Consider the following 15,015-nt stretch of genomic DNA (forward strand, 5'->3'; position numbering starts at 1 on the left):
ATCTGTTTTTAAAGATAAAACTCTTTACATTCGATTTCATGGAAACGCATCCCAGAGAACGATCTACTCAGTAACCATCTGTTAACTACCCCTAGGTTCATTTCTCACCGGAGTTGTCCTTTAAACCCTACAGATTAAGAATGGGATGTCATTAAGGTTAATTTGCATGTAAAGGCGGCATCCCAAAACATTTGGCAATGTAGTGTACCTCTGGTCACTCTAGTTGTCATAAAAGTGAATACATTTAGAAAAATTATATCCGTTTAATCATTATTATTTTAGGGTTTTTTTTATAGCATACTTTTATAAAAAAAAAAAAATGTTAGATGACATTAATATAACCAAATTTAAATGATTTTACGACATACTAAGTCTCCCTGGTTGAAAACTACTTTAAATTATTCATTCACGAAGGAACTGTCGACTTCCCCATATCCAGTCCCTGTCATCTGCTTCCCAGCCTGTTTGTTGTTGCTGCTGCCAACCACCAACTTGTTATGGACACCTCCTGTGCAGCTCACCATTTAGGAGTGTTTGGTGCTCTAAAAGAGCTCATACTGTGGAGATTTGAGCCAGTTTGTTGTGTTTACCACACGCTGACTGTTAAAAATATCCCCAGCTATGTGAAGAGGTGAGGGAGGCCTGGCAGTGAAAGTGGCACCTGCTTCTTATCACCACGTGGTTTGCTGCTGGGACTAAAGTCTCTCCAGAGGCAAATAAAGGCATGTTTGCAGGCTCGAGTGCGCCACTGATATGTGCCGCATTTATAGGGTTGGCATTTGTGAGCCTGGCAGCTGGTCAAGTCTGCAGAATTTGGTCAGGGGTACAATACAGACTATTTTAAACAGTTGATGTAAATGAGGTAAATACATCTGATAAGTGGTTGTGTAATTGCCGTCTGTGGTTGCTCCTGCGCAGCCACATGAGTTGAATACATAGTCCAGTGGTCATTGGTCTTATGGATAAAATGTACGCCTAGGACACCTAAGAGCCATTTTAATTCCGAACAGTCTTACTGATTACATAGATTCAGCAAAGATGTATGTAATGATTTAATTTAATGAAGTAAATCAATTATTAATGATTATATTTAAAAAATAAAATAAAACATCTCTTTCTCTCTCCTCCTCTCTTTCGGCTTGCTCCCTTTTTGTCAAGGGGTCGTCACGGCTTAATGATCCGCACAGCCAATTTTGGCACGTTTTATTTCAGATGCCCTTCGAGCCGCAACCCTCACACACACTCACTACGGGCAATTTACTGCAATTCACCTATACTGCATGACATTGGTCTGCGGGGGAAACCAGAGCACCCGGAAGAAACCCATGCAGATACAGGGAGAACATGTAAAATCATTTAAGATTACATTTGATTTTAAAGATTTAATAGTTTAAAATATGAATTGTAAATTATTTAATTCATTTGAAAATATTTCTAAAATTAAGTCATTTGATCATTATTAACTGTGAATTTCATTTAATCCAGAATATAGATGTTTATAGTATTTTAATAAAGCAATTTAAAATATTTTTCAGAAATATATTTTATTTTAATGTATTTTTTATTTGTATAAATATTTTAAATATTACACATACTTGTATTACATAACATGCTTATTTTATTTATATTATAAGTATGTTTTATAATCATATAGTATTTTGGTAGTATTAGAAATTGAGCAGATTTACATGACACATCTTACCCCAACATCCCACATATTCAATATAAAGTTTAACAAAATTTCAGACTTCCCTCCCTAATGCATCCATCCAGGTCTGCTGAATGTTTTGAGTCAAGCATGGGATGTGACCCATGACCTCTTAAGCAGGGTCCTTTCAGCACTCTGACAGCACCTCAGAGGGCCATTTGTGGCGTTCCCGTTTATCGCCTTTATGATCTTTGTTAAAGAGCCGTGACCCGTCACCCTTCACTCAAACATGCACTGTTGAAGACTGTGTACATACTGACTCAAGGGCTATGGAAACTATAATGTTTGACGTCTGCCTGTTGTTTTCATCACCTTTCATGGGAATTCTAGAAATCTGGGCTGGATTATAACATCAGATCCGAGATGATCTTGTTTTATTTGGGGAGTCAGTTATGTCCAGTTAACCCCTGCTGGCAGGTTACAGAACTAAACCATTATAAGAGCAAAAAAACATCCCTTTCACCATTGACAGCCATTGAGAAGTACAAATTGTGTGTGTGTTTGTGTGTGTACGTGTACGTGTGTGTGTGTGTGTGTGTGTGTGTGTGTGTGTACACTACAGGCCAAAAGTTTGGGCACATTACTATTTTTAATGTCTTTGAAAGAAGTTTATTCTGCTCATCAAGTTTGCATTTATTTGATCAAAAATACAAATAAATTTATTGTGATATTATTACAATTTAAAATAATTGGTTTTCAATTTATTATACTTTAAATGATTATTTATTTCTGTGATCAAAGCTGAATTTTCAGATCATTCCTCTAGTCTTCAGTGTCACATGATCCTTCAGAAATCATTCTAATATGAAGATTCATTTTCAAAGTTGGAAACAGTTCTGCTGCTTAAATTTTTTTCATAACCTGTGATATGTTTTTTAATACTTTGATGAATAAAAAGTAAAAAAAAAAAAAAGTATCAAATGGTTTAAAAATAAAAATCTTTTGTAAGAACAATATACACCATTGGTCAGTAATTTGGGCTCAGTCATTTTTTTCTTTTTTTTGAAATAAATCAATAATTTTTTTCAGCAAGGGTGTGATAAATAGTAAAGGAGATTTACATTATTTGAAAATGTTTTTATTTTGAATAAATGCAGTTCTTTTGAACCTTTTATTCATCAAATTTATTAGGCAGCAGAACTGTTTCCATCACTCATAAATCACTATAATAGAATGATTTCTGAAGGATCATGTGACACTGAAGACTGGAGGAATGATCCTGAAAATTCAGCTTTGCATCACGGAAATAAACGATCATTTAAAGTATAATAAATTGAAAACCAAATATTTTAAATTGAAATAATATATCAATATTTAAAAAAAAAAATCTGTATTTTTGACCAATTAAATGCAGGCTTGATGAGCAGAAGAAACTTTTTTCAAAAACATTACAAATAGTAATGTGTCCTTTTGGCCTGTACTGTGTATTTAAATTATATAACAACATATTTTATATTATTAATAGATTGTCATGGCATTTTGCTGTGTACTGAACCTATTGTCTGCTCCATAAATATCTAATGTCAAATCGGTATATTTCCTTGTTTAAAAATGTACTGCAAGATGCTGTTTTTTTCCAAACCGCTATAAGCGCCGAGCCTGTTTTTAGCTTAAATGCGATGTATCATCTCATCCCATCTTAAACCCCTGCCATTTTTAAAGTGAAAGTGCCCTTTTCGTTCGAGATGCAGTGTCCCCGCGAACGCGATCCCGGCCAGAACATAATCCTGTCCAGAACGCGAGTCTTACCGGCAATCTACGACACCCCTATCCTCCACCCACCCCCCGGAACGCGATTGTAACCGGCAATCGTCTTGACCCCTGATGTCATATGCTGCATGTGACATGTTGCTTGTGGTTGTTTTTACTTTAATACATAAACCAACTACATATAAGACGGATGGATTTGTAGCGTTTTGAAAAATGTCTTTTTTTTTTTTTTTTTTTTGCATTTTTAGTCAACAATATTGTTGTTTCATTTAACAATCATTGTTTAACATGTTCAGACTGAGGTTTTCCCAGGATAAATCGAATATTAACAAAATGTTTGGGTGTAAGCAAAAAAAGACATTTACATGAAAACTATTAAAATGGATTTATAGCGTTTTGGAAAAGAGCTCCTCATATTTATATAATATAACATTTATTTGCCATTCAAATCACATTTCCAGGGAGTCAAGTGCATCCTTGAAAAAAAACCAAGGTAAAGTTAAAAACAAATGCGTAATTAGATCCAGTAGTGCAAAGGCTCGCTGTCATCCTCCAGGCGAGATGAGACTTTTACAACCCCCCAGGAGTTCTTCACTGTAATGCTGCATGGCTTTGGTGGCAGTTTGTTGCCGATGGTGATTATGATGATAGAATATACTAATTACAGTGTGCTTACCATAAGTACACGCTAGCCTGACCCTGCGTGTTTACTGAGTGAGGAGTACTAATGCTATAATTATTGTTTTGTGCAGATGCTGAGTGGAACTTCTCTCCCTGTCAATACCCTGGTAAAGATTAAGGAGGGACTCCTGAGGCAGAGGGAGCTGGAGATTGACCGGTGAGTGATCAAAGAAACTTATGAAATCATACACAAAGAATTAAGTGCCTTTTCAGGGCATGTATATAAAATTATTAGGGCTGTCAAGCAATCCTCATGAAATCAAAATTGACACTGTTTACTTTGTTAGCACACATTGCTGGTTTTAGGTTGAACAATTAATTATGTGCAATTTAACACGCGTGTCAAACTGCTGAAATCACGTGACATTGGCGATCCGAATCCTGAATCGATACGCTGATTGATAAGAGTTCAAATCTTTGTTTTGAAATCAGCCCATCACTATGTAAGTCAGAATGTAGTTTTTTTTTTGTCCACAATAACTATTCTCGTCCCTTCATAAAATTATTGTAGAGCCAATGTAGTGAGATGGGCTTCGTAACGACGTCTTCAGTGCCTTTTATGGGTCTTGAGAGAGGAAATGACATTGGTGTCAATGAAAGCCTTTCTGACTCATCGGATTTCAACAAAAATATCTTAATTTGTGCTCTGAGGATGAACGGAGGTCTTACGGTGTCGAACGACGTTAGGATAAGTAATTATTGACACTATTTGGGTGAACTAACCCTTTAATGTGGAATTTTTTTTTTTTAAACAAAATTATATTAAATAAGAACCTAAAACTGCCAGTAGGTGGCGGTAAATGTCTAAATAAGTAAGTCATTGAGTCGTTCAATTTGTTCAAAAGTGAGATTCATTCAGGAATGAAGTAAATGGCTCTCTTTATGAATCATTTTGTTCACCTGATGAGTTGCTCAAAACACAGATTCCTTCTGAAATTAAACACGAGACGCACAACAATTCTGCTCTTCCTTTTATGCGTCAATAATGCATTATGATGCAAAATTTCTCAATCGTACACGATGGAACTAAAAAATGACTCAACCTAGCCAAGAAATGTCATTCCACTGCTGCTATGCGTCATCTCTTAACTCTTTCTGTCAAAACAAAGCCTTTCCTTACCTCCCTCATAAACAAAGTAATGGATTCATCCATTTTTGTCTGTGGGTTTGTCATTAGCTCATGTTTCAGGGGAAGGAGCAGATGTTTGATGAATAGCATTTCATTCATTTAACACCGCGTCGACTGTGCTCAGGACTGTGACCCTGTAGTGACTGCTGTGACCTTGAGTGGTTGTAATTATAGCATCATGCCATCACCCATAGTGTTGCTTTACTTTTAGGTTAGCTCTGACAGACGGAGCAGTGCCACACATGCCACAGAGCAGACGGCCACTGTTCAGTCTGCCGTTTCTGTTATACCACATATCCCGCCAAGAATTACACATGAGGAAATAAGCATGCTTTTAGCCGGGCATCAGTCTGCGTTTTTGTCAGGCTTCTGCATTGCAGTTTTGCTGTTCATTTATATATCACTTATTTACATTTTGGTTTACTTTATTAAACTTGCTGTAAGCAGTGTTTTGGAACTCTTGCCAAATTTAGTCACAACACCCCCTTTCCAAAACCTTGCCCTACAGAAATAATGCAGAAGTGATCAGGAAAGAGGTGGCTGCAGGATATCTCAATGTCAAAAACTATCAAAGCTAGAGCTAAAGACTTAACCAATGACTGCTTAAGAGCTGAATATAGCGTTAAACCTGAATGATCATCAGAAACGATCACACTCCCAGCTTCCTGTTTCCCATAAATCCTCTGTGAACATGCAAAATTATTTAGTAGTGTAGAAAGGATCGTATAATTGGATATTTAACCTTATTAAAATATAAACACAGCAATATTTTTTTATTACGTATAAAGACCTATTTATATTATGTGAGAAAAGTAGTAAGATTAAGATATACTTTATTGTCCCCAAAGGGAAATTAGTTTTGGACACTGTCTGTTCCGCAGTTTTTACAAAGACAACACAAAAATACAGAATACAAAAAAATGTATATATATATATATATATATATATATATATATATATATATATATATATATATATATATACTCGTTTACATTAGACAGGTACTTATACAGAAGGCACAGTAACACCTTTCATTGGCGTGCTATAAACAGTTAACTAATTAGCTTTTTACGTTTGCATTGGATTGTACTGTGTATAGTTATTTATTACACTTAATACACTGCCTTCACGTGCTATCAGAAGTTTCCTACTTCCCACTTTAGAAGTTGTGATTACAAGCTTGTTGTGTTCAGGCGCTTTGTTGTTGGAAAGAATGGAGGACGCCAGGTTCATACTTTTGTGCGCCTTTGGAAAATGATATTTTAACACTATAACCATTTCAGTAATTTCCTGGTCCCAGAGAATCACTGGCAAACATAGCAGCACAAAACGAAAGCATATTGTTTATAATCACATTCACAATAAAGACAATGTAGACAAGATGAGGCTGCTTAAAGACTAAAATGGCAAATGTTTTTAGCCATACATCATCCTATTGTATGGCTACTTTTACCACACTATCTAGATAGTCAGCTTGCTCACTATTCTGGAATGATGGTCAACTAGATACACAATGCTTCAAATTATTATTAATTTATGTAAATATGTACTATTTTAACGACATGACAATGAAATTGTTGTGGGAAAAAAACGAATAAAATTCCTGCTACAGCAGAAATTCCCATCTGCCATTTTTAACGGTTATGCCATGCCCATCTTGGAAACTTGGGTATCAAAATTATTTCCGAACTTCCCAGTGGTAAACACGACATCAGAGGCGTTCATGTGCAATTTTTACCTCGAAAACTCGCATTTTATGTTAATTCCGATAGCACGTGAAGGCAGACATAGTCCCTTTCAGTCCTGCCATGATTCTAATACGTTTGTGATAACGACGTAAAGTCGAATCGAGATGTTATTACTTACAATTAATTTCAGAATGAAGGTAATTTTGTCACATTCAGGTATATTAGAATGTAAAATTATTTTACATACAGTCCAACAAATTATTAGTATTACAAATTTTATTCAATTTTTTCACTTTGTGTTAGAAATTCTCACAAAGAACATTTATATTTATATATTTACATTTTCGGTCACATTTTTGTGAGTCTAGGGTTATCACAGAAACAGCTGTCATATTTCAGAACTTCAGGGATATCCATCAGGTTAAGAGAAAAAATAAGTACATCACCTTTTGATGGATCAAAATCTGACGGATCAACCACAAGATGACGTTGCAATCAGTTCACTGATCTTGCTGGTATTTAGTATGCTGAACTTGATGTGGTAATTTTTAACCGCACACTTTTCTTGTTTTGCTCAAAGGCAGAAAATGTCCAAACCAAGAACAAGCACACTTTAGTGTGTCATTTCAAGTGTAAAAATATTTCTTACGAAAGCTGTTGTGCCTACCACATCACAGCGGCTGCCTCCAGCAAGCATGTCCTTCTCCCTCAAAAGGAATTTTTCATACTTGTTTTTAAAACAACTTCTCCGCATGGTACCCCAAAGAAGTGTTCTGAAGCTGAGCTGTGCAACAGACTGTGAATGCCAATAAAATCAAAAATGAATACTGAGCGTCTTACTGATTTTTAGGCAAAAGCAGCAAATCCTTCAGCTTCATGCCAGGATCAGGGAAAACGAGATAAGGGCACAACAAGTCCTCCAAAACCAGAGAGGGCGCTATGATGACTCGTATCTGCTAAAGGCCAAGGTATGTCTCTTTAAAATGGTTTAAATAAGAGAAAATACTTTTGTGATGGCAGTAAAAAAAGATGTACCTTTCCATCTTAGGATTCTCCATATGACAGTCCAGTATCCGGCCAGAGTCCGAAGTCTCATCTGCCTGAGCGACTGAGCCCACTGTGCTGTGAGAACGGAGAGCTGGGGCGTAAATTAGCTGCATCAGAGCTGGAGGTCATCCACCTCAGTGAATTTCTCAAACAAAATACACAGAAATACACAGAAGACATCAAGAAACTGGAGGAGAAGGTTAGAACTTATAATTCAAGACGTGAATGGGCGTCCAATCGCCAATTCTTAAAGGTCCGTGGTGCCAAAATGTTTGAAAGTTGTCAAAGTTTGGGTCACATTCACTAATAATTGCATGGATTTTTATCGATTCCATCAGAGAAAAATCAGAGGAAAAAAATGGTCTAATTCACAACAGGTGCATAAGCACATGAATTAGTTTTTAACCTTGTTCTAACGTTAATGAATTTGTTGTTTTCTAAAGGAAAGACTGCTTGTCCAAGGTTGGTCTTTTGCATAAAACACAGCTTTTCAAAACCAGAGTACAGCCCTCTCATTAGCCACAGCTGTACATATGTGTATCTCCATCTTTAAGCAGAGTAGGCAAAAAAAAAACAGCTTTTCTTACTCTTTCACTGTTTTTGTTGAACTGTATTTAAGAGGAAATATCTTTGGATAAAATGTCACTTCAGTACGGCCATTCAGAGTGTTATTTTTGCGTACATGTGGTTTCAGTTGTTCCTACATTTTGTAAGAGAGTTACTGGTGAATCATGATTTGTTCGTGAAAACGAAGGTACACAGATTACATGTGCAAATTAGTTTGAATAAGACCTACTGTTTCACATGCCCTACTGAAGCTGAACAAAGATACTTTTTGCTTCCGATCAGATGAAAACACGTGACCGCTACATCAGCAGTCTGAAGAAGAAATGTCAGCGTGAGCAGGAGCAGAATCAAGAGAAGCAGCAGCGCATTGAGACGCTGGAGAAGTACCTGGCAGACCTGCCCTCGCTGGACGAGGTCCAGACACAGGCTCAGCAGGTATGTGCTAAACTGCAAAACTAGCAATGTGTTAAGCTGGTTTGACAGTGATTTACATTCTCTACAAATTACCACTAGGGCTAAGTATTAACACAAAATTTCACGATTAGATTCTGATTCACAAGCTTTCGATTCGATTCCAGTTTGATTCGATATTGATACCTTGAGGGTACAGTCCATGGAAAAACTGTGTGTGTGTGTGTGTGGTTCGCACTTATATCAACCCATCAGGCATCATGTAATACAGAAATAATATTCCAATCAATCGAGGGTCGATGAGAAATATAATTGTGTTTGTTTGATAAAGTTTACGAGTGTAAAAAATAGCCTATTACTTATTAGTTATGATGTTTTTGAATGTAAAAACCAGACAAACGTCATTAGTAGACCTTAGACAACAGTATAAAAAAAGAAAAAAAAAAGCTAGTCTATGACGCCTTTAAATGGTGGCTGTCATATGGAACAGGTTAAAAAAGTAAAAATGCAATAGATATGCAGTACAGTGCATGTATTTATCCAAATGCTCCTCTCGAGAGTTCATTTTTCTTGCTGAATAATGAGTTATTGTACAGTGAAAGGCTTTGAGCTAAATGTTTTATTGATATATTGTTGTGTTTGAAACACTGATTGAGTGATTATCAGTTCATTAAAATGAGAATCGATTAAAATCGGGAAATCATTTTTTAACCCAGCCCTATTTTTTTTCTGATTACAATTCCAGCACCTCAGATGCCACGTTTTTCCAAGTTGGTCACAAACTTATCCTACTTGAAATCTAATTAACAAAAATCAAGTATTCTCGGTTCAGTTAATCAGGCTATAATTAACGTCTCCTTTCAATGCTAAACCAACACAGCAGTGCCAGTCCCCACAGCGTTCTGTCACTCTTAAAAAAGGAAGATGTGTTCGGAGTTTTGCCGACCAGATAGGGCAAAAGTTTAATCTATCAACTAGCTCTGCAGGTTAGAAAACGTTTTGAGACTCAGCCACATCCCGCTTGTGATTGTCGTCTCACCACTGATGGCGGTTCTGTTGGTTGTAGTGTTACCCTATTGCGTGCAGAGGGAATTTGAAAGCCGCCTCTCGGATTGAGCCCTGCCAATGGTCTGTTCTCAGAGCCAACATCTTGATGTGTGTCTGGCTTATCAGGCTAGCAAGACTGCAAAGTCTTTCAGTAAAAATATCAAAATAACCTTGTGCAAAACTCTTGATTTAATGTATTTTATTATTTTTATTCTGACCTAGATTTAACTGAGATTGAAATTATCAAAACTAAGAAATAACTGGAAGTATGAGAATTATGTAGTGACCAAAATGGATGAACAAATCAAATCTAGCATTCATGCATTTTATTGTATTGTTATTACCATTGACAAATAGTTTTAAGCATAAATAATGAGTGAATTTAGTAAAGTTTATATTTAAAAAAACAAAACAAGAGAAACTACTACTTTTCAGTTGGGTAAGAAAAAAATCATTAAAAAAGTACTCAGATATTAAAGACTAATTCTAATAATGCACTTGTTTCTGAAAACAAGTCTAATTGTCTTACTTTTTTTCCAACTTTACCTTGATTTAGTTATGTTTACATATTTAATCATCATTTTACTTTATTATTTACAAAAATAATAAACCAAAATAAAATTGCACAAACTAGGTTTAGAAATCCGTTTATAAAGATCTGTAGATTGTTTGAGCGTTGTTGTGTAGTAGCATTACTGTATTCATCTCTGTCATGTCTCAGTTGCAGGAAGTTCAGGGGAAGCAGCAGGCGTTGGAGAACACTGTAGCCCAGCTGGAGAAAACCCTGGAGGAGAACAGAGTCCTGCTGCAGGAGAAAGACGCCCTCATCGAGACCCAATCAAAGCGGGAGAAAGAGCTTGTGGCTGCTGTTCAAAGGTATTGCACTTACACGCTCACTCTATTGACATGACTTCGCAGCCAGAAGCTTTTTCTGAAAGCCACTTTTTATATATAGAGCACTCAGTCCTTGTTAAGTGAGCTGAAGATCAAAGTGTTGTGTACTCTTATTAAAAAATAGAAAAGGTCACAGCAGCGTGGATGTTTATAATAAGGAGCTGTCTAGATTTCTCTCTGCCGTATTTACTCACGGAAAAAACAAATAATCTGTTTGCAGCCTACAAGAGAAGGTGGAGAAATGTTTGGAGGATGGAGTACGGCTGCCCATGCTGGACCTGAAGCAGCTGGAGAAGGAAAACACTCGTCTACTAGAACAACAGAGCCAGAACAGCCTGGTACACCTACCATACACCTAATGATGCTTACCACTGCAGTATCCATTAGGGATGGGTATCGTTAAGATTTTAACGGTATTACTACTCTTACCGATACTGCTTATCGGTCCGGTACTTTAACGGTATTCTTATCGGTACTTTTTGAGATATATATATATATATATATATATACACACACACACACAATTAACAAAAATACACATTATATAGGCCTATACAGTGCTTTAATTTCAGGAAGAATTCTAGTAAAATAACACTGCATAGTTTATCATAAATAGCCAAAATAATGTGTAATAAAGCTGAAGTTATTAATTCAAGAGCTGTGAGTGATTTTCTCTTTGCATTTGGTTGTTTAATTCGCAGTAATTCGTCAGCATGTTTATTTACACCGCTGCCTCTTTAAGACAGATGTGCAGCTCTAGGCGACTGATAATAGGCAGATACACACTTTCTCCTGACTATATCCATAATAACTACGTCCATTTTAGACACAAACTAAAACTGTTAAACTGTTGTATTTAAGAGACTCTCCAAGCCGGGATTTTGACATAGATATTTGTGTACATTTGATCGTTTAGACGCGAGTGTGAAACCGAAAGTGTAATTTGCTCGTCTCGTTGCGGCTGTTTCGGAGCGCGCGCGCCGACTTGGGAACATCCTCTTGCGCACATTTTTGTGCTTAATCGCTCTTTTTATTATTAAAACGCATCCCACAATTTACCAACAGTAGCTAGACTGTATTTTACAACAATCTCTGATCGTGCTGATTCTGTCATTGCGTTTGAGTTTTATGGAGAAATGACAGCGTGGGCTACTGCTGCAAAGGGAATTAGCCTACATAAGTTGCGCTAGACATAAATATTATTTTAATCTTTGGAAGCCAAAATCTAAAATAAAATCAGACTATCACAGATCTAAAGTGTAACCAGGCTGTGTTTGACTGTTTAGTTCTGTCCTCTGTCGTTTTGCTCGTGGTCTCTCTCTTTCTCTCTCTCTCTCTCGTCACGTGTATTTTCAAAAGTACCGACAGAAGAACCGATAACGTCCGAGCTTATCGATACAACGGTCTTTCAAAATTCACCCCCGGGGCCCGTTTAATACCGGTTTTCGGTACCCATCCCTAGTATCCATCATTTGCTGCTTTGTGGTCTTATAATATAAAACTATTAGTCACTGATATATTGAAATTTTCTCCAGACAGTTATTTTTTTGGTGCTTATTACACTTAGACAGTCAAAAATTCACACAATAATATCAAACTGTCTGTCTTGGAGAGTGTTCATATAAACACTGTTCTATTTTTAGTGAACGTAAACTTTTAAGAATCTTTTTCAAAACCAGTATTCCCGGAATAATTGGATCTGTGCACCAGGTCTTAAAGTGACAACGGCCAAATAATTTTTAAAACATATTTATATGGCAATTGCTCCCCATGATATTGATTGAATCGTGGCCAGTAAAAATGCTGAGTGGCTAGTAACTTTGGAAAACCATTAGCCACATTGGCTGCTGCACAAAAAAGTTAATGTAGAGCCCTGGAAGCAACAAAAAAAATTGTTGAATAAATCAAAACTAAATGTAATATATTATATTTATAATTTATATTGAAGGTATGTTAGAAACTTGTTGGCTGCTTTTCCTTCTCTGTGCATTTAAATCACACATTTCACGGTTGTGTAATTTGGCATTTCTTCCTTTTTGTTTCAGCTGATCAACAATCAGAAGGAGCAAATTGACAAACTCACTCTGGAGATGTCGGTAAGATATAATTTCCTACCTTTCGTTGTGGGAGCTTTAGGATGATAATAATCTTGTTTTGCATTATCATCTGCTTTTATTCTTGGAAGGATGATGGGATGCATGTTGATTCATATGCTGAATAGTGTAATCAAAGCAGGCTTGTTTAGGACGCACATCATAACCGCTGTCTTACGTCCTCTTTGCAGACCCTGGAAAAGAAGTTGCAGAGGGAGAGGGGGATCACGCAGGAACTCCGCAAACAGCTCTTGGAACGTGAGGAGGAACTTGAAACGCTCTCCACAACTCTTCAGCAGGTACAGCAGGCACTCCAGACCACCCGCTAAAGAGCTTTAAAGTACTACTAAGACTTGTTCATCCTAAATGATACAGATGAGCCCTGTGGCGGAAGTTAGAAGCTTGATTGAAGGCTCATTTTTGTGTCATTAAATTCTTCGCCCTGCTTTTCATGGCAGTCGAGTCATGAATAACCCAACTGGTCCTCAGAGCGCTATTAGAATTCAGGACGTCATTTTTCACTGCTCCGTCTCAAGGTGAGAGAGCAAGAAGTTTCAGAGCCGCAGTCATGCGTGATCCACACAGACTTTCACCGAGACAACGGTTGAGCGAGCAGAGACCGTACATCATACAGAGCTGTGACAGGGACACACCAGATTATTTGCAAGGATGCTCTTACTTGGTTTCTCGTGCGTGACCAACAATAAATGACCAAGTATAACAGATCACATGTAGAGGATGACTGCATATATTACACTGCAAATCAGTGAACAGTAATTTGGTAGAATAAATCACAGATTCTGGAAAGTACGAAAAGTGTCCTTTTTTTTTAAGCAACTGCTACGTAAAAGTAGCTTTACACCATATTTGTAACAAAAAAATATTGCTGCAAGCAGCAATCAGGGCCATGCACAAAAAGAAACAATGTGTCAAGCAAGCATGGCTGGGAGTTTCAGAAAATGTATCACAAATATATATATCAAGACCAGTTTCATTAAAATAGGCTACGTTATTAGAAATTTTGCTCATTTTATTATAAATTTAGACCACAGGGTGGCGTTCTCAACTTTTTAAATATATCTTCAGGGGATAGTCCCGATGACACATACCGAGTTTCGTAATATGCTAATGCATTCTTAAAATACAGCATTTTAGGGCCAACGCCCACAATAGTCAGTGTGGGAAATATGGGTATTATTCGACTTGAATAAAAGGTTTGGGCAAACCAAATTTTGGACAAACCATTCAGAAGTCATAAGCAAAAAGTCAATTTTTCATATCATCTGACCAGTAGGTAGAGCTATGGCAAAACGCTACATGAACCCTCAGGTCATGCTTGGGTGATGTACAGGTCTGAATATGCTAAAGTGTTGCAGAGATATAACCTCTTGCCCAATATGGCATGCTCTTCGTCAGATTTGTTCACACGTTATTTGAGAACGGTTGGGTTTATTAAAAAGCTTTTAGTATTTTTGCCAGCATGGTCTGAAGATGATCCGATTCGATTGTCATGAAAAAAAACATCTAGTTGTTGTTTTGGTGGAAAATATCCATGACAGAACTTTGTTTCTAGCCCTTATGGTGCAAAAGTTATGAACAAATGTAAGTGAAACTTTAGAGTGTTGGTGGCGTTAGAGGGATTGGGATAGAGACTCAATTTGCTGTGGTGAATGTTTGGACTGTCCTCTGAGTGTGCCAAATTTCACCATACATTTCTATGGGCAGCCATAGTGTTGCGCGATATACCGGTACTAGACAAGTATTGCGATACGCTGCTATTACAAACGGTACGATATGGACTATTATTAGTACTGGTACTTTAAGGAGGACAGTGCTAATATGAGCTGAATTTCTTAATTTCCATCGATGTGTGACAGCAGGTGTCAGGATGTGTGTGCAGAGCTCTGCTTCCACCGTTCACTAAAAATTGGAAGTAGAAGAGTTAAATATATACGCGCAGCACATGACAAAGAAAGCAACAGAAATATGTATGCATGAGAAAATAACGTGCAGCACGGGGCGTGCTCGCGCTGCCGGACT

The 15,015-nt window shown here is 37.0% G+C and overlaps 1 protein-coding gene across 1 annotated transcript in view; it reads left to right on the forward strand.

Annotated features, from left to right (window-relative positions):
- The window catches only part of cep85l (centrosomal protein 85, like), a 69,939-nt gene that overhangs the window by 49,945 nt on the left and 4,979 nt on the right, over nucleotides 1-15,015 (forward strand). The window contains 8 exon segments of the mRNA XM_067417971.1: nucleotides 4,171-4,256; nucleotides 7,767-7,884; nucleotides 7,965-8,162; nucleotides 8,813-8,965; nucleotides 10,710-10,864; nucleotides 11,103-11,220; nucleotides 12,928-12,978; nucleotides 13,167-13,274. Coding sequence (XP_067274072.1) covers nucleotides 4,171-4,256; nucleotides 7,767-7,884; nucleotides 7,965-8,162; nucleotides 8,813-8,965; nucleotides 10,710-10,864; nucleotides 11,103-11,220; nucleotides 12,928-12,978; nucleotides 13,167-13,274 — 987 coding nt within the window.

The sequence above is a fragment of the Pseudorasbora parva genome, chromosome 15 (genome assembly GCF_024679245.1).
Source record: "Pseudorasbora parva isolate DD20220531a chromosome 15, ASM2467924v1, whole genome shotgun sequence".
Lineage (NCBI taxonomy): Eukaryota > Metazoa > Chordata > Actinopteri > Cypriniformes > Gobionidae > Pseudorasbora > Pseudorasbora parva.